General features: G+C 32.3%; 4 protein-coding genes across 5 annotated transcripts; 2 read left to right on the forward strand and 2 right to left on the reverse strand.

The window, feature by feature from the left end:
* The first annotated feature begins 4,922 nt into the window (after nt 1–4,922).
* On the forward strand, nt 4,923–5,663 carry LOC126682665 (late embryogenesis abundant protein D-7). Its single transcript, XM_050378403.2, has 2 exons — nt 4,923–5,073; nt 5,159–5,663. The coding sequence occupies exons 1-2, from the start codon at nt 5,020–5,022 to the stop codon at nt 5,483–5,485; spliced, it is 381 nt and encodes a 126-aa protein (XP_050234360.1). The 5' UTR covers nt 4,923–5,019; the 3' UTR covers nt 5,486–5,663.
* A 1,397-nt stretch (nt 5,664–7,060) lies between these two features.
* On the reverse strand, nt 7,061–11,149 carry LOC126683301 (uncharacterized). Its single transcript, XM_050379152.2, has 8 exons — nt 11,016–11,149; nt 10,534–10,644; nt 9,609–9,722; nt 8,627–8,865; nt 8,413–8,495; nt 8,173–8,284; nt 7,585–7,659; nt 7,061–7,489 (listed from the first exon to the last, which is right to left on the reverse strand). The coding sequence occupies exons 2-8, from the start codon at nt 10,622–10,624 to the stop codon at nt 7,310–7,312; spliced, it is 894 nt and encodes a 297-aa protein (XP_050235109.1). The 5' UTR covers nt 10,625–10,644; nt 11,016–11,149; the 3' UTR covers nt 7,061–7,309.
* Nucleotides 11,150–11,937: 788 nt separating this feature from the next.
* On the forward strand, nt 11,938–15,791 carry LOC126682955 (monothiol glutaredoxin-S15, mitochondrial). 2 transcript variants are annotated; one of them, XM_050378749.2, is made up of 6 exons: nt 11,938–12,166; nt 12,244–12,378; nt 12,465–12,564; nt 13,513–13,579; nt 15,062–15,152; nt 15,243–15,321. In XM_050378749.2, the coding sequence occupies exons 1-5, from the start codon at nt 12,095–12,097 to the stop codon at nt 15,135–15,137; spliced, it is 450 nt and encodes a 149-aa protein (XP_050234706.1). In that variant the 5' UTR covers nt 11,938–12,094; the 3' UTR covers nt 15,138–15,152; nt 15,243–15,321. The 2 variants fall into 2 exon arrangements, with proteins under 2 accessions (XP_050234706.1, XP_050234704.1); XM_050378747.2 differs by lacking the exon at nt 15,062–15,152 and adding an exon at nt 15,428–15,791 and having other exon boundaries at nt 11,942–12,166.
* A 403-nt stretch (nt 15,792–16,194) lies between these two features.
* Nucleotides 16,195–21,593, reverse strand: LOC126681325 (periodic tryptophan protein 2). Its single transcript, XM_050376864.2, has 7 exons — nt 20,254–21,593; nt 19,662–19,913; nt 19,479–19,571; nt 18,857–19,228; nt 17,790–18,134; nt 17,162–17,389; nt 16,195–16,845 (listed from the first exon to the last, which is right to left on the reverse strand). The coding sequence occupies exons 1-7, from the start codon at nt 21,490–21,492 to the stop codon at nt 16,675–16,677; spliced, it is 2,700 nt and encodes an 899-aa protein (XP_050232821.1). The 5' UTR covers nt 21,493–21,593; the 3' UTR covers nt 16,195–16,674.
* Nucleotides 21,594–22,794: the final 1,201 nt, after the last annotated feature.

Raw genomic sequence — 22,794 nt, forward strand, 5'->3', positions numbered from 1 at the left:
GGAATCATAACTGATTCCCATGTGGGAATCAGTTAATTATCCCCTTAATATTAATTAAGGGGATTGCTGCTTGAATCCGCAAGTATGACTTGCGGATTCAAGCAGCAGGCACCATTTGGGAATAAGTTTTTTCTGTAGGAATTATTTGGGAAAAAACCCTAGTTGTCACTAGTTGATATTTAAAAAAATTTGACCAAAAAAATTGATGCGGAACCAATATACGGGTATGACATGAAAAATGTGAGTGGACTACTTATTAAGAAGTAATATGGTTCGTATTTGGATTTTACGTCAGCCTTTTTGGTCATGTTTATTAAATTATTGACCAATTATCATTAAATTAAAATATACTAACCTTATCCCGAGTATCTTTTTGATATTAAATTAAAATTCAATAACCCCTAATGTTTATAACCCATCTAGTATGATACGGTTATGATAATAGATAGATAAAATTATGATACTAGTATGATAAGATTTATGATAATAGTATGATAAGATCATGATAAAATTATGATTAAGTACATCATGATAATATATAATAATATTATGATATTGTTATGGTAAAGTATATTATGATAATATATGATAAAGTACATTAAATAATTTTATAAAAAAATATGATACCTATATGATAACAGAATAAAATCAAAATAATTTTATAGAAATATATAATATCGATATAATAATGATACTTATTATATGATAACAAAGTAAAATCATTATTTTAAATACCGAGAGTATAAAACATAAATCTGGAAAAAATGTAAGGTTTTTTTTAATTTTTTCGTGTTAAAAAACTGTAAATATTTTTATTTTTTAGATAAATATGTAACTTCATGTCCTAACAGTGAAGAAGTATATGTTGTGAAATTCTGGCTCTTCTAAATGGTTTGGGTTCGTATAGAAATTTAAAATATTCTGAGCTTTTAAAACAGGAGGAGTTTTTAAATGTGAGTCTGAATTTATTTTCCTACTGACTCAAAAGCATAAGTATAGGATTTTCAATTTCCTAAAAATATACGTCAAACCCGAATAGAGAACCTTTTTGGTCTCACAATTATGGACTTATTATAATTTAATTAGATAAAAAATAGTATATATGAATGGTTTTATATTTAAAAGCCATTTATAATAATAAGAGGCATTGTTTTCAGCAAAACTAAAAATAAATTATAGTCCAAAAGGTTAAAAGGTATATATCTTGAAACCCAACGAATACACGAGATCGAAGAAGGTAAGAAAGAAGGGGGCAAAAATCATACTTTCAAAGAAGTTGCGGTTTGAATTTTATCTGAACTCCGAGAATAACTAACTAATCCTATTCTCTAATTCCAAACTGGACAATGCCAAGTCTTTGACGTTGCGTGAACATTAGTTATATGAGTGCTCCAGGATACAAAGTAGGAAAAAGATTATTGAACCGTTTTATTTTCTTAAGATAAAGTCTGTTTTTCTAAAGGTCTGAGTTTCTAGCTCACTTGAAATGGAAACATAATATGTGAAGGAAGTGCAAGATCATAATTTTCAAAAGGCTAATCCCCTGAAAAACTCCCCACCTTTCAAACCTCCTTCGTTTGAACCCTCACCTTTCAAAATCTCTAATTTTATCCAAATTCTCATCTTTCATTTTCAATTGCACCCTAATAGTATTAAATTAGCCTTTTTTTACTATAAAAAAGTTCAAATCGATAATTTATATTTTAATTCATATTCTAAATAGTCGTCACTGTTTAAATTTCAACAATAAAACCATATTTTCTAAAAATTTAAAAGTTAAATTTTTTTATATAAAATATAAATCAATTAAAAATCTCATTAAATATGATTTTGTTGTTGACATTTAAACATTAAGAACTATTTAGAACATAAATTAAAATATAAAGTATCGATTTCAACTTTTTTCTAGTGACAAAAGCCCAATTTAATACTTCTAGGGTGCAATTGAAAATGAAAGGTGATAATTTAGGTAAAATTGGAAATTTTGAAAGGTGAGGATGCAAACGAATAGGGGTTGAAAGGTGGAGTTTTTTTTCGAGAGATTTAGGAATTTACCTCAAATATAAAAATAATAGGACTTTATACCTCAATAAGGAAAAGTTAATACAAATACATCACTGTTTAAATATATTTATAATTTTACTCTTCTTATTTAAATGTTTGTGATTTTACTCTGACACATTTTCCACATGATGCACATGCTTTCTCTCTCTCTCTCTCTCTCTCTCTCTCACTCTCTCTCTTCCTCTCTCTCGTGACATGACGCATCTTATTTGTTGTGCCCACTATAAATTATTTCCAGATTTAAACTTCCTTTTGTTTGTTCTTTTTTTGTTCTTCAGCTTTTTTTATTCCTTCTTTTTTCTTTATTAATTAAAATATTACACATTACTAAATAAATTAAACGTTTTCTTTTCATTTATTTCAGTATTATCAAATATTTTCTAATTTAAAAATATATACTACTATTTAAATTTTTATTATATTAATAGCATATTCAAAAAAAAATTGATGAATAGCATATTCAAAAATTATATGAACTAAATAAAAAATCACAGTATCACATTATCATATGATTATCACAGCTTCATCTTAGCATTTAATCATTAGTGTATGATATTGCATTGTCATCTTATTATCATGTCATTACTAATATCATATATTGCTGATTATTATATGATAATGTGATGATACTGCTGGATAATATAAGACAAAATCACATTAGCACCTTATCATATGATTATCACGGTATCACCTTATCATATGATTATCACAACTTCATCTTAGCATGTAATTATCTTGTATTATATTGAATTAGCATCTTATTATCATATCATTATCAGTACAATATGTAGCAAATTATTATATGATAATGTGATGATACAGCTGGATAATATTAGACAAAATCACAGTATCATATTATCATATGATTATCATAGTATTACATTATCATATAATTATCATAGTTTCAACTTATCATATAATTATTGTCATGCCATTATTAGTATCGTATGTAGCAGATTATAATCACCTCGTTATAAAAAAATTTCCATAATTTTTTTTCATGCAGGTATCATATATATTATCATACTATTATCATTTTATTATCAATAAGAACCTTATCATATTATTATCTTCACATTATCTCTCGTTATCATAATTTTTATGTATTTTTTTCATATAGCTATCATATTATCATACTATTATCATAATTGTATTATTTAATTATCATCTGGTTATCACTGATATCATTAATTTTTTTATAATTATATTTTCACGTACGTTATCATCCAATTATCACAACCTTATCATACTTCATTATCATCTAGTATCATATTATCATATGATTATCACAGTGTTATATTATCATATGATTATCAAAGTTTCAACTTATCATATAATTATCAATATATCATATTGCATTGTCATCTTATTATCATGCCATTATTAGTATCGTATGTGGCAGATTATTATCATCTCATTATCATAATTTTTTTATAATTTTTTTCCATGCATGTATCATATTATCATACTATTATCATTTTATTATTAATAAGAACCTTATCATACTATTATCTTCACATTATCATCTCGTTATCATAATTTTTATATATTTTTTCCATATAAGTATCATATTATCATACTATTATCATAACTACACTATTTAATTATCATTTGGTTATCACTGGTATCATGAATTTTTTTGTAATTTTATTTTCACGTACGTTATCATCCATGATAATGTAGTGATAGTCATATGATAATCAGACGTTTTTTTTATAAAAAAATAATTTTCTCTTCAGTTTTATGATAATGATATGATAATGCCGTGATAATTATATGATAATCAGATGCTGTTTTTTTGCAGAAAATCGTTTTTTTTTTGCAGAGAATTATTTTTTTCATCATAACATCGTTTCTTATGCAGATTTTTAGATTTAAAGTTGAAAAAAATTAAAGAGTAATTTATTTACATCTGAAAGTTAAAATAAATCGTATTTATCACCACAAATTAAGGAAAAATTGCTAAAATCAAACATGAAAGGACGGCGGAGCGATGGCGGAGCGACAGAGGAGCGATGAAGAAAAAAAATAGAGAAGAAAAAAAGAAATAAAATTGAAGAAGAAGAAAAAAAATGGCGAAAAAAAAGAACCAGTAAAGAAGAAGAAGAAGAAGAAAGGGAGAAGAAAGAGAGGAAGAGAAAGAAAAAGAGAGAAAAAAGAAAAAAATGACAGATGTCACTTAGAGTAGAATAAGTATGATTAGAGTAAAATGATAATAATAAATAGGTATAATTATAATATAAACATGTCTTAGAGTAAAAAAATAAATATATTAAAAAGGTGAGGTATTTTCTCTATCTTTTTCTTATTGAGGTAGGAAATTATATTATTTTCAAAAAGAGAGTATTTTTCCTAATTTTCTCTTTTTTTTCAGGGGTTAAGCCTTTTCAAAAATTCAACATCTCTATAATTTTTATTTTCCTAAGGTAAAGTTTGTTTTGATTTCACTTTCAATTATGGTCTTCAATTACAATGTCATTTTTAAACTTTAAATTTGTACTTTTAGGTAATTTTTTTAAAATCGCCACAATCACATAATACTCATTAATTCACAAAATAAAAATATACTAACCTCTAGCATGCTCAAACTCACAAAAAAGTGTAGCAGTTTTTAAAAATTCAGCAAAAATAAAATGAAAATACATTTTTTTTACTGTGGCAAAAGAATTAATATATATTCTTTTTAGATTTTTATGGAATTATTCTGAAACTCCCGCTTCAAAACAACAAAGCGACGTATTGTCACAAAAGCAAGGCACGTGTATAACACGTGTCGAACCAGAAGGACACGTGTGAATCAAATTTAATCTTGATATCCTTATAAATATTCATCATGCAAAATACCCCCCTTCACCATCATCATCAACTTGCAAAGTATTCTCAATTTACATCAAATTACCTGCTCAAATCTTTCATTTCAAGTAAGCTAGCTAGATACTTTCCAACTGCAGAACAATGGCATCTCACGATCAGTACTACAAAGCTGGTGAGGCCACAGGCCGAGCTGAGGTATGTCATCAATCTATAGACTAGCATATATACATATTTCTGGTTGTTTATAGTATACTAAAATAAAACTGAATCTCAATCGCAGGAGAGGGGAAACAGAGTCGGTGAGACGATGGGCGACAAGGCGCGTCATGCGAAAGACAAGACCTACGACACTGCGCAGCATGCGAAAGACAAGACGGCCGAGAAGGCTCACGAGGCCAAAGACAGAACCGCAGAAACAGCGCACGAAGGCAAAGAGAAGACAAAGGGAGTGTTGCAGGAAACTGGGGACAAAATGAAACATATGGCCCAAAAAACTGGTGAAACTGTGAAGAGCGCGTTCGGTATGGCTCATCATGATGAGGATGATAAGGAGAAGGTCACTGGTCATGAGCATCACACTACAACTTATAAGGAGACCAAGTTTTAATTATGTAATGGAGCTAAATTTGTTTGCTATGTTTTAGTTCCTTGTTAATGCGTTTTTCTTGTTTATTTTGAGACCTGTTGCCATTTATGTGTTGGCTTTTGTAAAAAATAAAGGGTCTCTGTAGGCAGATTGTTATGAATTGCTGCCATTATGATAAGTGCTTTGTTATTGTGTTTTACTTGTGCTTGGATTTGGTTTTTGTTCATCTTTATGCTTGTGTTTTTATGTTCTTTTTTTTCACATATTATCTACAATTAATTTATTTTTCTGTTATGTTATTTGTTCTGAATAAAAATCCTGTAACGTTTTAATATCGACTCTTTTCTTTTGAAAAAACAAAATTCAAAAGCAGCTCCCTTTTCATTGTTTTCAGAGTAATATCTTATCTTTTACAATAAAAATATTTGTAGTCAAATAAATTGTATCATTGAAATGAAAAGAAATAAAATAAAAAATAATTTTTAATAATCTAATTTGTTTTTTATAATTTAATTAATTTTACTTGATGGTTATGCATGGTGTTCATTTCTTGTTTATAATGTTATGTTCGTGCAGCTCGTGTTCCTTCTTTTAAAGGCTAAAAGAGTTGAGCTTATGTTTGCTTGAATGCTAAATAAACGAATATGATATGCATAAATTAAAGAAAAATTGACTTTTCAAATATACATATCAAATATTTCTGATACGAATAAATATCAAAGAACAATTATAAATATTAAAAATAAATATAATCAACAATTATCTAAAATATTAATAGCCAACAAAAATATATAAGATGATAAATAACGTAATTATATTTAAAATAGACAATCTTGCCCTAACTTAAAAAACTTATATTTTATATTTCATCAAATATGAGAGTTTGTGAACGTATGATCTAAACGTGTGATCTATTAGATTTCATCTTAACATGATCGAGTTTAAATATGAATTGGTTTACGAATAGTTTACTCGAGCTATGCGAGTCAAATTACGGACTTTTTATCAAACTCATATATAACAAGCTCGAGTTCGTTCACAAATGATTAAACGAGCTTATAAACGAGTTGTTTTTCAATATGAATGATTAAATGCGAGTAGTTCATAAAATTAAATTTAAATTTGATTCATTTAGAATACAAAAAAAATATGGATCGAACTCTAATCAAGATGAATATTGAATTGCTTGATTCGTTTGTAGCTCTAAAGATAATTTGCCCTCAGTCTAATTTTCGACTTTATTCCTCCCAAAATAATAAATCTATTCATCTTTTATTTATTTTCTCTCTATGTTGTCCTTATTTATTATTATATTTAAATATTATTATGACAAAATTAGAAAAATCACAGAAATTTGCTGACTTGACACAGAAAGACACTATTAGAGAAATTCCTACGTTAGGCATATTTGCAAGGTGGGTTTTTTTTTGAGTGATTAGGCTTATTTATAATTAGTCCCGAGCAAGCATAATGGATGCTCTATAAATGAATTTTGTTGTGTTTGGCACTCTTGAGAGCAGGATGGTAAATTGCATATCAAAATCTAGTCATAGTCATATAGTCAAAGCCTATGCACACCATGAGCACATCTTGACGAGAGCTAAAATTTTGCTTATCAAATTACTCAGCACAACCAAATGAAAGGATATAAAATCTACAACAGCTGCATGTAGTAAAGTTGGTGTTCTACTAGAGCATTGATCAGCAGAAACAAGGGTTGTCATCAAAATCTGCACATCAATGTGCATGCCCTTCACATTTATAAGACAGAATGTTGAGCCTGCCTTATAATTAGGACACTATCATACATATATTAAAGCATTTTACCGATTGTTTCGATAATAATCATTCGTTAATGTCTTCGTCACCTTCTTCAAGATCACTAATTCCACCCAAAGGTGCTTCTTCTTCACTATCTTGATCGGTATCCATGGCCTCTTCAGATTCATCATCCTCACTTTCGTCGTTGTCCTCAAAAATTACTGGAACAATTGTTTCATTTTCTTCTGACATATCATCAACAACCTGTTCATACAAGACCATAACCCATGAGTAAAGCACATTGTTAGGTTTACATTCACGAGTAATTATACTGTTGCGAGAAGAAAATATATATATACCTCTGTATAGAGAAAGTCCAAGCAAGTCGATAGTTGCAATGCTGACTGGAAAGTTGAGACTCTAGACTCGATAAGCTGTGGTACAGTAAGACACACTTTTAAGTAGCAATAGCATTAAAACACAGTTTGGATTGAGGGATTTCAGATGACGAGTTCTATAAAATTAATTAAATAAAATAAAATCAATCAAAAAAGTTATCAAAATCCATCATCCTCCACAATTCTTCCATTTTTAAGGTTCTAAATCCATTATTTTTATGGGTGATAGCTTGTTATAATATTTTTTCATTTAAAAACTATTCTTACAAAACCATTGATTTTATGTTCAATCCAAAAAGTATAATCTTTAAATTCATAGAGTTCACGCTCTATGGATAAATCTATGAATTTTGTAAAATTTCATTCTAAAAACCATCAACCCATACGTGAAAAGAAAATTTGGCAAGGATCAAATGAAACACAATGTGCATTACTGCTATAAAGATAAAATTTGTATTTGGATGGATGTATACTACAAAAATGTACTATGAGCTCTCTACTTGCGACTAACTTGCTTCATTAAGTTCTTTCTAAGTGAAATGAGCTCACCTGATATAGAGAGTTCAAGGAAACTAAAGCAGACTCCTGTGACATTATTTCACTGGCATGCTGAAGAAGCAAACTTTTTAGCCATGGAAGTGCACATGCCAAGATTGCTCCCCTGCAATAAGGAAACATGTGAGACATGATCTTTTAGCTGTCAAACTCAAACTAAATTATTTGCTTCTTATTCTAATGAATCTTGACTTCCTGAAGAGGGAACATTTAGTTTAATAGCAAATTGTTTACCTTGAGTCAATTATCGTGAGGAGCGAGTGCAAAAGCTTGAGAACATCAGATGGATTAAGCTGTGAAATTGAATTTGCAATAACCTGGAAACCAAAAAAAAAAATTACATTAAAACTAAACACCTAGGAAACCATCATGGATATAAAGGTGCACCTAGCAAGTACTAATTGCTAATAAAGAATATATTTATCTTTTCCATTATAAAAAAAAACACCTTTTCATCTTGGGCATACAAGCAATCTAGTAGAAGAACACGATCTTCAGCATGCAATGCTTGCTTAAGAAGAATGTTAACTGAGTTGGCGCTTGGTGGCTTTGCAAGAGGACCTGATTCTGGATTTTCTTGGTCTTTGATTTTATCATTATCTTGTAAATTTAAACTTGCAAGTTTCTCACCCATTGTTGGCTCATTCACATCTTCAACAAGAACTCCATCCATAGCCTCTCCATTTTCTGCATCAAATATCATCAATGCAAATGCACAACAGATGTAAGCATCTAGCCTTTACTTCAGCATCCAAGTCATGCAAAGAAATAAGTGAAAAAGGAAAGGAGACACATTGTAACATTGGATTATCAATATTTAGAAATTAGCATACAAGAAAGCTGAAGGAACATAACAGATGATGTCGAACTGGTAATGAAACTTAACCCCGTCCTGCAAACTTTTTTATATTTATAGCGGTTCATCGTATATTTCAGGGCATCCACAAATCCAATCTAATTAATCTAAATGAAAGGTTTTATTTTTTTAAAAAAAAAGGTAAAGACAAGTCGCAACATCTTCAATTAAATAATCTCTACCAGAGAGGAGAATAACCGTCAAGGGAGAGAGAATGACCAGAAAAAGTAGGACACGTAATTCACTGTAAAATGAAACAAGATGACAAGACCATAAAGTTGCTGAAGTACAGGCCGGCAGTGAAGAAGATGATTGGAATAAATAAATTCTTATATGAATGGAAAGGATAGTAACAACCAAAGGACAAATGAAAATGGCAGAGCTAGGCCCTAAACTTTTTGCTACTGTCATTTTACAGTGAGCACATTCAATCTATAAAGAAGCAAGGATTGATGTACTCATTTCTCATACTTTTCATAGACAAACAAGAAAAGGAAATATTTACCGGCTGCTCTTCCGAGAGTGCTGTTAGTAATTGATCATTTGGTTATAAGAGACTCTTAGAAAATATTACCAGTATCTATATCTCTTGCAGATGAATGCTCCATTTCTGATGCAATTCGTTTCTTCTTTCGTTTTACCTTTTTGGTTGAGGTCAGTGTTGCTTCTGATTCCAAATTATCGAAATCTACAGAAATAATAACCACACTATTATGAGGAACAAACACTCAGACTTTACCAAAGATAGCTATTGCAAAACATAAAGACGACATTGTGATTGCACAATATATTAAGCAGAGAAATGAACACTATTTCTTACATGTCAAGGCAAAAGGTTAAATTTGCATAATTTCAGATTTTTGAACAGCTTTTAATAGAGTTACGACCAAGGTTCAAACTAATTCGCATGATAATTAACTTCACCGATGCATCTGATGGTGGCATGTCTCATAATACTTGATGAGAAAAATTATCAGATATTCACCAAAATTGATTGTTTGATGTTTCATTATTCTTCAGCCTAATAGACTTTCAAGAATAATTACCAAGGAAGTGTAACTCTAATTTTTCCAAAAAAAACAAGTTCCTAAATACAATGTTATGAAGGATCATAAGAGCCACATGACCTGTATATTCTACGACAACCAACAACATTACATTTTAGGGAGGAAAATGTTGATCCAACCAGTGAAATTTGCAATGACAAGATTTTCCCAATGTCAATGGAACTTGAAATGCAGCAGAAGTTGTATTTATAAATGTATCTTGCCAGTCATATGGCAGAATTTTTATCTTGAACAATAAAACACGAGATTGGAGGATAAAGAAACTAAAACTAGATGGAGGAGCTGGTAGGTATAGGAAAAGCAGAGAAAATAAGTTAAAGACAAAATGTAAAAGAAAAACTAAACCAATCCACGTTAAAAACTAGAAAAAACTCGCAACACCGAGCACATATGCAGGAAAGCAATAAGAGCATAAGATGAAGTTTATCACACCTTTTGTCGGTAAACTCCCAGTTTCTCCAGCAAGTTCAGTCTCGTCATTATCATTCACGGAAACATTCTCCCCGGTGTTGCTGATCTTCATTGTATTCAACTATGGAGAATCTATTGAACCACAAACAATAACTGCTGTCAAATGTTTGTCATCCTTAAAATCATGGAAAACCTAGCAGCGAAAATTGAAGTGCGAGTGTGCGCTTAACTTTAACTATCATTTTTACTACCTTTGTTATTTAGTAAGGACATGCCAAATACAGTGTAATGGTAAAAGAGCAGTTCTAGCTTATAGCAATCTATTCTAAATTCCAAAGTGAATTATATATTTGGTGTACTGCTAAACCCTAATCAACGATGAAAATAAAAGAGAAACCCTAAGCGGGAGTAGCGGTACGCAAGTCCAAGCTAAGGAAATTACATTTGGGAAACGGAATAATAAATTAAGGAAATAAATTAGAGAGATATAGATGAGACGTTACCTGGAGAAGAGAGAAAAATATGGAAGTGGAAGGCGGAAAGGACAGGCACAGCACTGGCAGCGGCGGCGGGAGGAAACAACACTGGCAGCTCAAAATTATATTGTTTGTGACTATATGTTATGTCAGAGACGAAGGAAGAAAATATGTGTCATTTTTAGAGTTATATTTTAATTAATTAAAAATAATGTAGCTTTACTAAAATTTAAGATTATAATATTTTACATCAAATTAAAAAATAGGCCTAATGTCTTAAAAAACTCTGACCTTTCATTCATTTTCCAATCCTATTTTGACGTTGCAAATCAGTCAATTTACCCCATTTTATATTTTTTTATTTCAATTGTATTGTAAAGCATAAAATTGACCTTTTTTTATTTGGCAAAAATTCTCTAAATTGATCCTTTTTGCATTAAATTAACTTTTTATATTAAATTGATCATCTTTGAAGAATTCTTTTGAAATTTTGTCAAATAAATAAAGGTCAATTTTATACTTCAGGATACATTTGAAATGAAAAAAAATGCAAAATGGGGTAAAATTGACAAATTTCCAACATTAGGGTATGATTGAAAAGGAGATGAAAGGTCGGGTTTTTTTAAGGCATTAAGCCTAAAAAATAAATATACTTATTAAACTAATTATCTAGTAATAAGGATATTTTTGTTAAAATTAATATATGACGCAATTTATAAATTTGTAGTCAATTTTTTTAAATAAATAACATAAAATAAAATAAAGATCGAGCTTTATTCATTTATACTACGAACGAGATTGAGCCGAAAACGAGCAGTTCGGTTGGTTTACAGCCCTCTAATAAGGACATAGGTGTCAACTTGAGAAATTGAGGTACTAACTCGAGCAACGGTTAAAAGTTAAGATCACATTCTATACTTTTTCCTTCCAGTTTTCACTAGCAACTTCTAAACCTCGCTCTCGCAGTTACCAAGCCACACTTCTGAAGCAAGGTACGACTTGCCGTTTCGCTTGTAACAACCAGAGCCCCTTCTCTCTAGGGTTTCATTCAGTTTGATTTCTTCATCAATTTTTCATATAGTTTCAGCAAACAGATAGAAAACAAAATGGCAAAACCATTGTCTAATTTATTATCGAGGGGAATCACAGGTCTCTCTGCAGCCAGGTCTAATAGAAATGTAAGACTCCAACAGCTTTTTTTTTTTCTAAATTTTCTAAGTTTAATTTTTTTTGGCTATGGATTGTTTTTTTGTAGGTGGCTGGATCCTTTTACAATAATGTACAGAGATACTCAACTACTGTACCGAAAGATCCCGACACTCATGAAGATTTCCAGCCAAATAATAAGTTTGAGAGCTCTGACTTGTCTCTAAAAGATATTGTTGAACAGGTGAATTTGAATTTCTGTGGAAACATATATTGATGGGATTTTTTAAATTTGTAGAATGTTAATTGAAATGAGTATTTGTGGTGTAGGATGTCAAAGGAAACCCGGTTATGATTTACATGAAAGGGGTGCCTGATGTTCCTCAATGTGGATTCAGCGCCCTTGCCGTAAGAATACTCAAACAATACAGTAAGTGTTTAGTTTTTTATTGTTTGAAAGTTGAAACCAGAATTATTTGGATTGGACAAAGAATTGTGCATATACTGACTTCGATTACTTTGGAGTAGGATTTAATTGAGTTGGATATTTGATTATTTGAAGTCTTATTTAACCATAAAAGAATGTTTGAATGGCATAATCTTTTTCACAATTACCATAAGAATAATACTGATATGGTAGCGCCCCCCCCCCCCCCCCCAAAAAAAAGCGTTTTAAGTTCGAGGTGCAACTAGTGATAATTGTTAGAAATAGTTAAGTCGAGTAAAAAACACTAAAAATAAAAAGATAAATAATCAGAATGGTACTCGAAAAGGGTGCAGACTGCAGAGGCATAAAAGCACTTATATTTCTGAGATTTGAAAAAAGGAAAAAGAAAAAAAGAAAATCAGTGCATGACTTAGAAAGCAAACTGGGATAGAGCATTAGAAACTACAGATTCCAGATCTATGGATCAGTGAAGAAGAAGCTCAATTTATACTACATCGCTTCCTTTTTATTTTCATAAATTACATCTGAGGTGTGTTTTTGGTAGTTTAACTATAGAAGTGCAATAGGATTCTCAATCTCTAATGTCGCCTATGGCCTAGGGTTTGGAAATTATAGCAAATTATATTTCCATTCGTTGCAAATATGACTAGTAGAAACTTATCTTTGAAGTGTCACGGGGTGATTTTAAACAGGAGTGTTTGTGCGTATATACCTATAGTAATGAAGAAAAAATGTACTAACTCATAATTAGTCGGTTTGTCAAGGATCATTCTTATCAGCTCCATTTGTTTTTGCCAGAAGTTGAGTAAAATGCATGGTTAGTCTTTGAATGCCAGTTTCTAGGTCTCTGTATATTGATTTTAGTCTTAATTTTTCTTTTTTAAACTTTGAGCTTGTGTGAGATTTATTAAATCCTATGATTTTTTGTAGATACTCCCTTGAGTGCAAGGAATATTTTGGAGAATCCTGAGCTGAAAAGTGCTGTAAAATCATTCAGGTATTTACATGCAATTGTTTACCCTCTATGGTTTCTTAACTCTTGTTATAAGGACTGTAACTGTTACATTCTTATAGATTAATTTTTTTGATTCTTGCCACGTTTTTCCATTTGGACCAACCTGCAGTAATAACTGCATTATGTGTCCCCTGAGCGAAGAACTATTACCTTGATGGGTTGATATTTTCTATTTGGAAATCTGTTATAAATGGGTTTTTTTTTTGGCTTAATTTCTTAAAAAAACCCCACCTTGCAATTTTTCTTCGTTTATACCCTGACCTTGTAAAAACACCATTTATACCCAATTTTGAGTTTTTATGTTTCACCCCTACCCAAAAACATTAAATTGTACTCTTTTCATTTGGAAAAGAGTTTAAAACATATTTTTTTTTTATTTTAAAATATACAAATAAATCCTTAAACTTAAAAAATAATCAAATACATCCAAATAATTAATTAATTTTTTTAATTTTATAAAAAAATAAAAAAATAAAAAAAAATTATTATTATTTTTAATTTTTTTGTCGGAAATATTTTTTAAAAAAATAAAAAAAATAAAAAAAGTAAAAAAAAATTCGGAAATATTTTTTTAAATAATTAAAAAAAATTATTATTATTGTTAATTTTTTGAAGAAGATGGTATTTTTGTACTATTAATAACATTAATATCTAATTAGTATATAAGTTAAAAATGAAGGATTGTTTTAAACTCTTTTCAAATGAAAAAGTACAATTTAATGCTTTTGGGTAGAGATGAAACATAAAAACTCAAAATTGAGTACAAATGGTGTTTTTACAAGGTCAGGGTATAAACGAAAAAAAAATGCAAGGTGGGGGTTTCTAAAGGAATTAAGCCTTTTTTTTTTTTACTTTTTTTAGGAACTAGCATTACTGGTCTAATGCAGGAGCATGAATCTCTTATTAGTTGAAAATCTCAACATAAGGATGGTGCTACAAGTATCTTTCATCTCCTTGATAGTTGTTGGACCATACGTGAAATATAATTGTTTTTTTTTTCAGATCAATTTGTAGTTGCAGTTAGAAATTCTCTATACAGTATTGTGGAGTTATCATATGAAAGTGAGGCGCCTCTATAATCTGAATGTGCACGAGTGTTCAATGGCTTTTTGTAAAATGAAGTATAAGGCCAGAGTTTGACTCCGACTCCATATTAGTTTCTCCTGTTGGTTGGGGAAATTTCCTAAGCACCAATACATTTGTATTTTCTTTTCTTGCCTTTGAAATATGGATAATATAGTAGTTTGAGTCAAGTCTGGAGTTAGTATGACTTCTATCATAGTCGTTTTACAATTTTATCGTTTAAGAATACTGTCTTCTACATTTATTTTTTATAAACAATAAACGAATATATCCAAGTAGTAAAAATAAAGAGTTTTCTTAAAGTGGCCTATCTGCATATGTATTGCGGTTCATCTTTGTGAATAGGTTAATTCATTGTTTCTATTGTTTCACCAAAATGAGGTGGCAACCATATTCACCAATGTCTGGTCGGACATCCGACAAGCCGCTCCATATCCAAAAACTCAACTGCTCCTGATTTAAAATACTCAAGGTGTAGTTTGTGTGAAACATGATAATGATCTGCCCCTTTAACCCTGCTGTGGTCCTAATAGAAATTGATAAATATCATATTTTTGTGCAGCAACTGGCCCACGTTCCCACAGATATTCATCAAGGGAGAGTTCGTTGGTGGTTCAGATATAATTATGGATATGCACCAGGTTAGTTTTCATGCTAAAAGCATTTGTTTATTCTAATTCATCTGGAAACCCAAATATGCTATGCGAAATGTCTCCGATTTGATATTTAACCTTTGCTGCTTTGCAGAACGGCGAGCTTAAGGAAATGCTGCAAGACACTGCTGCTGCCAATGAGAAGTCTAATTAGTTAATCCCTTCGACCAGAAAGTGGATAGTGGGTCATGTGGTTTTCAAGTTTCTCTGCTATTGTGCTGAAAGATTGTGGGATATATATCTGGTTTCCGGCAATAATATTTTCAGTGAGACAGAGATCTAACACTTTGTTTACAATGTTTTCAACAATAATGCAAGCCTTTTTATTTTGCTCTTCCATGTGCGGCGTGCTGTATAGTAAGGAGCTCAGAAACAGTAAGAAAAACATGTAGTTATTAGATATTATAAGAACATATGGTTGAAATAAGAAAATGATCAGCATCACTTTGTTGTCCTGATATTGCCTGCATCCTTGCTCATTGTTTTGTTTGGATGTTTGGAAAGGTTGATAATTCTCAATCCTCAATTGTTAATGAACCGATCTGGTAGGTTTGGAAAGTATGTAATCAAAATTTATTTAAATGCTAATTTATTCTATTGTTTTATATAATTGTTTATTTATCAAAATAAAAATAATATTATATTAACTTTATTTTCATCTAAATTTATATGCATTTTAGATAAATCAGTACAATAGACGACCTTTTAAACACTTCAAATTCTTTTTTATTTTTATACAATACAAAATAGTTTTTTATATTGAAATAATGAATTATCACTTTATTTAAATTAACTTATATTAAATACTAACAATACCATTTAATTATAATCATTCATCTAAATGGAATAGTGAATTTGAAGTGGACCTAGTAATGTTAGGATCTAATCTAAATATAGTTATACATTTCCCAGGTCTACAGTTGTAGGCAATCTCTGCAAAATGGAAAGAGTACAATCAATGAGAGAAGGATATTTTGTTCAAATAAATAAGCAAAAACAAAAGGAAAAGGAAAACCCAAAATTTCAATGGACTTTGTTATTTTAGCATACAAGGGTGTGTTGTACAGAAATGCATCGATTTGCCTATAATTTATATTTCATGAATCCTCTTCAGTGTCAGCAAATGGGGAACCGATGCTGCACTCGATCTTGAAAATGATGAGCTATTGTCACCTGTTAGGATTCCTTGGACTTGCTTGCTTTCACTTGCCAAAAAATGTAAGATACGCGCCTTTAGCTTGTCGATGCCCGTCTTTGGATCCACTCTTTGGATCCACATTTGATATATTAGTAGTAAACAACTGGATGTGAAATTGCTGTTTTAGATCTGTGTTGCATCCATCATTTGTTGCTGCTTGCAGAGCATAAGTATCGGAGCATATATTCATTTGAAGAACAAGTATCTGCCAAATCCTGATGTATTCTGGTAATTGCCTTTTGCAAAGATTTTAAACATGGAAGAAGATTTCTGGAATTCTGCTGAATTGAATTACCCTGAGCTTTGCACAGCTCCTGTTTCATAAACCAATCACAACCCATCAGTTAGATCAGGATTTAGAACACCAATCCGGCTGTAAAAATATTATACAATACTATGTTGTTGTGAATTCCGTTCAAACCAAACCGAACTAAACCTGTCAGTTTGGTTGGTATACCGGATCTGTTCTTCTTTTTGTTCGGTTTAACCAAAAGTAAACTAAAATTTACTAACTTCCAAAACCAAACCAAATTGAAAAACTGAAATATTTTATAATATCAAACCGAACTGAATTTGAATTTATTGGTTCGATTTGGTTGTTTGGATTTTACACACTCTACAAGGACGTACCTGACACCATCGAAGTATAAACTCCAAGTGTGGACAGCTTTCCAATAGATCAGCAAGTGCCTCTATCAACCTCTGAAGATATCTGTAAGGAACCGACGATGCCATAGCTGGTATATCCAACGGATTGATGGAAAAAATACATTTTTTAATTAGAGAATCCTCATTTAGACGAAGGCTGAGAATCAAAGCTCTGTTTGGTTGATCCTCGTTCAGTGCTTCATCAACTGCCTGTGCAATGACGCAATCATTGAAACAAAGCAACATTAGCCGGAAAAAATAGAAGTGCAAAACAAATAGGTGCAAACTGCAGTGGTTGATAAAGATGATGATGATGATGATGGTCAATTGATTCAATTTTTATTTAATGTGCACAGGAATTAATTTAAACAAAAACCTGGACTCAAAAGGGAGAAAACATCACTCCTCAACTGTATTTTAATAATTTCAAAAGGAATAAAAAGGAAGAGAACTATATGGTCTAAATCTTTGATGAATAGATTTTAAACTGAAATCACCATTGATGTCCTATTCCAAGTCCCCCCCCTAACTCTATGCAACCCTTTGATTCTTTTTGTAGAAGATGACCATTGTGTATGATAATGCAATGGAATTGAAGAGAATGAAATACCTCCGGAGTCACATCTATGTCAAGATCAGTAGGATCAAAGATAAATGACTCGTCAACTGAATAAACTAGAACTCCTTCTGTGGTTGCTGCAGAAAAGCTGCGCCCAGTGGGTGCAATTCTAAGGCATTTCGTTCGAACAATGGGCCTTCCACGATTGGGCATAGAGCCTGGCAAATCATAGCCCAACTTTGTTCGCACTTGTTTATTAACGCCTTCTTCTGTATCTGAATCATCATCATCGACTAAATCAAGGGGACCAGCATCAGTCATATTCTTTGAGTTCAAAAAGTCGAGGACTCCATCTAATGAGAGGTTGTGGGTTATTTGAAAGCGACGTAGAAGAATCTGTGGACAAGGAACAAATAGATATTACTACATAACAACTAAACAAAACATGTCTTGAAGACATATGAACTCTCATGCAAGGGACTAAATGAAAGATTTGGCAATGCAACATATGAGAGAAGGTCGCGGGTACTCTTTCCACTGTCTAAAAAAATAATGAGCATCTTGAAAACGGCGTGGGGAAGTAGGATGTACGGGTTTTGGTTTAAAATGGTACCCTTACTACCTTAGTTAAGTTGAGTTGAACAAAAATAAACCAATGCATAGATATGTATTATCTGTTGATATAGTAATATTCCAAAAAAATACACGTCCAAAATCAAATTTTAGTATGCAGATACAGAATCAGAGAGAGAAAAAACTTTACATTAAAAAACATAAAATTTGCCTAAAATGATACTTTCTTCGGTAAAGGTAATCATTTTCTACATTCACTATTTGCATAAAATGTTAGGAAGACCCAGGCCAAAAAAAATAGTTGGAATTCCACTGATCTGTAAATATCATCAAAAGCCTAAAAGATTTCTGTGATCCAAACTATTCGTAGCGCAACCTATTTCTCCATTGTATACTCTACATATAGCATAATTTTGCAAGGTTTTCAGAATCAAATCTGATCTTTTAGATAAAAATCACATAGGACAGTCTAATAATTTAACAATAACTTAATATCCTCAGCTGAAAAAAGGAGAATGAATTTTCGAAGTAGCAGGAAATCAAACCTGATCAGCAACGTCATACATGCAGATGTACTTGCTACTTCCACCAGCTAATATGTAACTCCCATCAGCAGAATAGCATAAGGTTGTGAAGCATTTCCCAGCAGTTGAGTTTGCTGCTGATCTACGATCAGTCATGAGGCGTCCCCCAGCAATATCCCTGCGGCCCTCAATGGTATACATTAACAAGCCATCTACAGGGTCCCAAAAATGAATTTGCCCATCTAATGAGCTGCAAGCCAGTTGCCTTCCATCCGGGCGATAAACTACCGTAAGAACATCATGTGTGTGAGTAAAAGGTTCAACTGAACCTTTACCTTCAAAGACATCCCATAAACGAACTGTTTTGTCCCATGATGATGAAGCTAATACTGCCTATGTGAGAGACAAGCCAACTCATCAGTTCCTCAAGAGGCAGTAAATAACAATAACTCATAGCAATGACATTAACTAGGAAACACAAATACTGGTCATTAACTTGATGGTAGCTTAAATGCGCAAAAATCCGGTATAAGCATCATAATAAAGTGAAATGAAGCGAGCTAATTGAGTAAATTTATGCAGGAAAATTACTTCAGGTAATACTTAACAGCTCAGTAGAGCATAATGATATAGAAGAACTCACATTTGTAGGAGAAAATGTCAACCCATGCACAGGACCTTCATGACCGCTAAGGACATCCAACAAACGACCAGTCTTCATTGACCAAACAAATATCTATTTCATTTGAATATTAAGTAAATCGTCAGTACATGCAACCGATGAGACAGATATACAAACCAATCCATTACACATGAGAATAAATACCTCAAAAGAATCTAAAGTTCCTGCACAAATTACTTCACCACTTTGGTCTGCCGCCAAAGACACAAACTGCCTTGACGAAGGGGTAGTGAATGTCCTGAAATTACGGTATCGGAATAAATCCCATGCACGAACTGTCCCGTCAAGAGAAGCGCTTAACAGAGAATGGTTATTAGCCATAAAATGAAGAGCCGTAACTGCATTAGTGTGCTCTGAGAATGTTATAAAGCAAAAACCTGAAGAAACATTCCAAACCTGCAAAAAGCAAACACCGGTACATTTAGCGGACACTCAAGTGAAGATCAAGCGCAGCAATCAAAGGACACACATGCAGCACAGCATAGAAACAAACATAAGCAGTGGCGGAGCCACATGGTGGACAAGAGGGGCATTTGCCCCTCTTAATTTTTTTAAAATACAAATTTATCACGTAATGTTTTTTAACATTTATAATGTTATTTGGCAATTATTATAGAATTTTGTATATTATAGAATTTTAAATTTTGTATATTATAGAATTTTTTTTTTATTTTGCCCCCCTTAATTTCGATTTCTGGCTACGCCCCTGAACATAAGATAATCACAATCAGTTTACCTTCACTTTGTTATCGTCTGCTCCAGTAGCCAACAACTGTGAATCTGGTGAATAAGCCAAGCAATTAACATCAAAATAATGCCCTTGCTGCTTCAGTATATAACTCTCAGACCGCCATTCCCACACAAGAAGTTGACCTAACTTTGCACAACCAAAGGTTAACCAATTCCCCGTCTCATTAAAGACCGCAGTAGTAATCTTCTCCCTCGAAATCGACAGCAAATGAATGCAAATAAAATCCGGCATTTGATACAACCCAAAAACACCATTAGAAAAACTAACAACCACCATATCAAGTAACTTATGGTAATCACAAGCAGTCACTTTCGCATGAGATTGCATAAACCCATCTTTCCTTGCCAATTTCCATTTCCCTCTATGCAAATAATCCACCTTTTCGTCAGCATTCCCACCTTTCCCTTCAAAACCCTTTCTTTTTTTCACAACCCTTCTAATTCCACCATCCATATCCAAATCCCCTTCCCCATCTTTCTCCGGTGTCCCTGGCGACAACGGCTCGGAGCCATCATCCTCCCCATTATCAAATTTACCATCATCATCACCCATATAACTCCAACTAAAAATATACCCGTCGCGAGCAATCGTATATACCCTATCAACCCTATCACTAATTTTCTTATCATAACCAAAGAAACAACCAACAACAGCATCTCTATGTCCTAAAAACAAAAAAGGCTTATTACTAGTAAACCCATCATTCAACCTCTCAACGGGAAAAAGCCTAGCAGTCAAATCTTTAGACCCAATAAGCAAATACTTACAATCAAGGCTCCAATTAATAACTAATACAGTATCCTCACAATCAGCAAGAGTCCTAACCAATTCAAATGCAAAAAATTCCTTCTTAAAACCCGGCGACCGCCAAATTTGAACTAATCTACCGGTAGCAACAGCAATTAACTTACTGTCCGGGCTAAATTTAACGTCGTGTACAGTTTCCTTGAATGTGATACGGTGTAGTATCGCACGCCGAGGAATGTTGATGAAGTGACACCGATTGTTCTCGTCGATTGTGATTAGAAATGTGCCATCTGGAGAGGCGGCGATTCGCCGGATGTTGGTGGAGGATTGGAGAGGTAAGGTTACGGTTTGGGATTTTATGAGGTCTGTGATGGAAACACGGTTACCTACCGGTGAAATTAGCTGTGTGTTTTGGGTGATGACTGCGTTGCCCCCTCTGTATGGAGCTCCGAGCAAATTCTGGAATCTGTAATTCATTTGTATCAGAAAATTGTTTGGAAGCCGAGAAGGTGAGGGGGAAGAAAGAATTTCTCGGTAAGTTAGAAGGTTTGATAGGGTTTATGATTAGGGTTTAATGAGGAAGAAGACGATAGTAATGTAAATGGGTTGAGCAAGGGCCAAAGTGGGCTTACAAATGGGCCGATTATAGAATAAAGAGAAAATTAGGTCCGCTATCTTTTGCTAAAATATTTTTAAGAATGTCCATTCACTTTTATTATTGCAAAAATAAATTTAAATATTTTTTATTTAGTTTAGGGGTTAAGATTTTATAGTTTTTTTTAATCAATGAAATAGCATTACGAAAGGAACAAAGGATCAATTCACCCCCTCAACTTGGCACGAAATATCAAATAGGTCATTCTCGACGCTTTTGGTACAAATTAACCCAAAAGTTGCATTTTCGTATCAAAAAAGCCCCTCGACAGCCCTTACCTAGTCGCATTCCGGTGAGTGTATTACACTCTCCATTTTGAAATGGAAAAATATTTAAAAAGATGCTTAACATTTATTTTAATATTCAAATTGACATATAATCATTTACAAAATTCAATTATAACCCTATAAATTTAAAAGTTTAAAAATCATTTAATTTTTTAAAGAAAATTTTAGGGATTTATTTTTACCTTTTTCCTACCCTACCTTTCTTCATCCCATTTTCTCTGTTTTAAAAAAAAAATTATTTTCTCCTTTGCGCACCACCCTCCATCCACCATTTCCACCTTCATTGCTGCTGCCGCCAGATCTGCTCTTCAGCCCAACAGAGCAGACAAACCCATCTGGGTTCGTCTGCTTCTTCATCGATAAAGAAGCAGACGAACCCAGATGGTCGTCTTCTTTGTTTCGCGGTAGAAGAACGGCAGCAATGTTGTACGAGCAGCGTTGAACGGCAGCAGCAGCGTGACGGCAGCAGCAGCGTGACGGCAGCAGCAACGTGACGCCAACAGCAGCGTGACGGCAGCAGCAACGATTGTAGATCTTTGATTTAGAGCACCAACAGCCCTCATCGCCTCCAGTAGCAGCAACATCACTCTTCACCTCCGGTAGCAGCAGCAAGGGAGAATGGTAGAAGATGATGGAGGCGGCCGTTCGATTTCTACAATTGATTTTTTTTTTGTTATGAAATTGAAATAAATTGTTCAGTTCTTTCATTCTATATTCAATTATGAAATTGAAAAATTCGTTTAGATTATACAGAGTTGTGTAGGTTATATTTGTGGAGGATTTTGATGTTGAATAGGGATAATTTGATTTTGAAATGATGTTTGTGCTGTTGAAGAC

The sequence above is a fragment of the Mercurialis annua genome, linkage group LG5 (genome assembly GCF_937616625.2).
Source record: "Mercurialis annua linkage group LG5, ddMerAnnu1.2, whole genome shotgun sequence".
In the NCBI taxonomy this organism is placed as follows: Eukaryota; Viridiplantae; Streptophyta; class Magnoliopsida; order Malpighiales; family Euphorbiaceae; genus Mercurialis; species Mercurialis annua.

Coding starts and splice junctions, on each gene's coding strand:
- LOC126682665 (XM_050378403.2), top strand. CDS start 5,020: ATGGCATCTCACGATCAGTACTACAAAGCTGGTGAGGCCACAGGCCGA. Junction 5,074..5,158: donor AGGCCACAGGCCGAGCTGAG/GTATGTCATCAA, acceptor TCTCAATCGCAG/GAGAGGGGAAACAGAGTCGG.
- LOC126683301 (XM_050379152.2), bottom strand. CDS start 10,624: ATGAAGATCAGCAACACCGGGGAGAATGTTTCCGTGAATGATAATGAC. Junction 8,866..9,608: donor TGCAAGAGATATAGATACTG/GTAATATTTTCT, acceptor TATTTGATGCAG/AAAATGGAGAGGCTATGGAT. Junction 7,490..7,584: donor TGGACTTTCTCTATACAGAG/GTATATATATAT, acceptor TTGTATGAACAG/GTTGTTGATGATATGTCAGA.
- LOC126681325 (XM_050376864.2), bottom strand. CDS start 21,492: ATGAATTACAGATTCCAGAATTTGCTCGGAGCTCCATACAGAGGGGGC. Junction 18,135..18,856: donor TGTATGACGTTGCTGATCAG/GTTTGATTTCCT, acceptor CCTTGTCCACAG/ATTCTTCTACGTCGCTTTCA. Junction 16,846..17,161: donor TTATACTTCGATGGTGTCAG/GTACGTCCTTGT, acceptor TTTATGAAACAG/GAGCTGTGCAAAGCTCAGGG.
- LOC126682955 (XM_050378747.2), top strand. CDS start 12,095: ATGGCAAAACCATTGTCTAATTTATTATCGAGGGGAATCACAGGTCTC. Junction 12,167..12,243: donor CAGCCAGGTCTAATAGAAAT/GTAAGACTCCAA, acceptor GTTTTTTTGTAG/GTGGCTGGATCCTTTTACAA. Junction 15,322..15,427: donor TAATTATGGATATGCACCAG/GTTAGTTTTCAT, acceptor GCTGCTTTGCAG/AACGGCGAGCTTAAGGAAAT.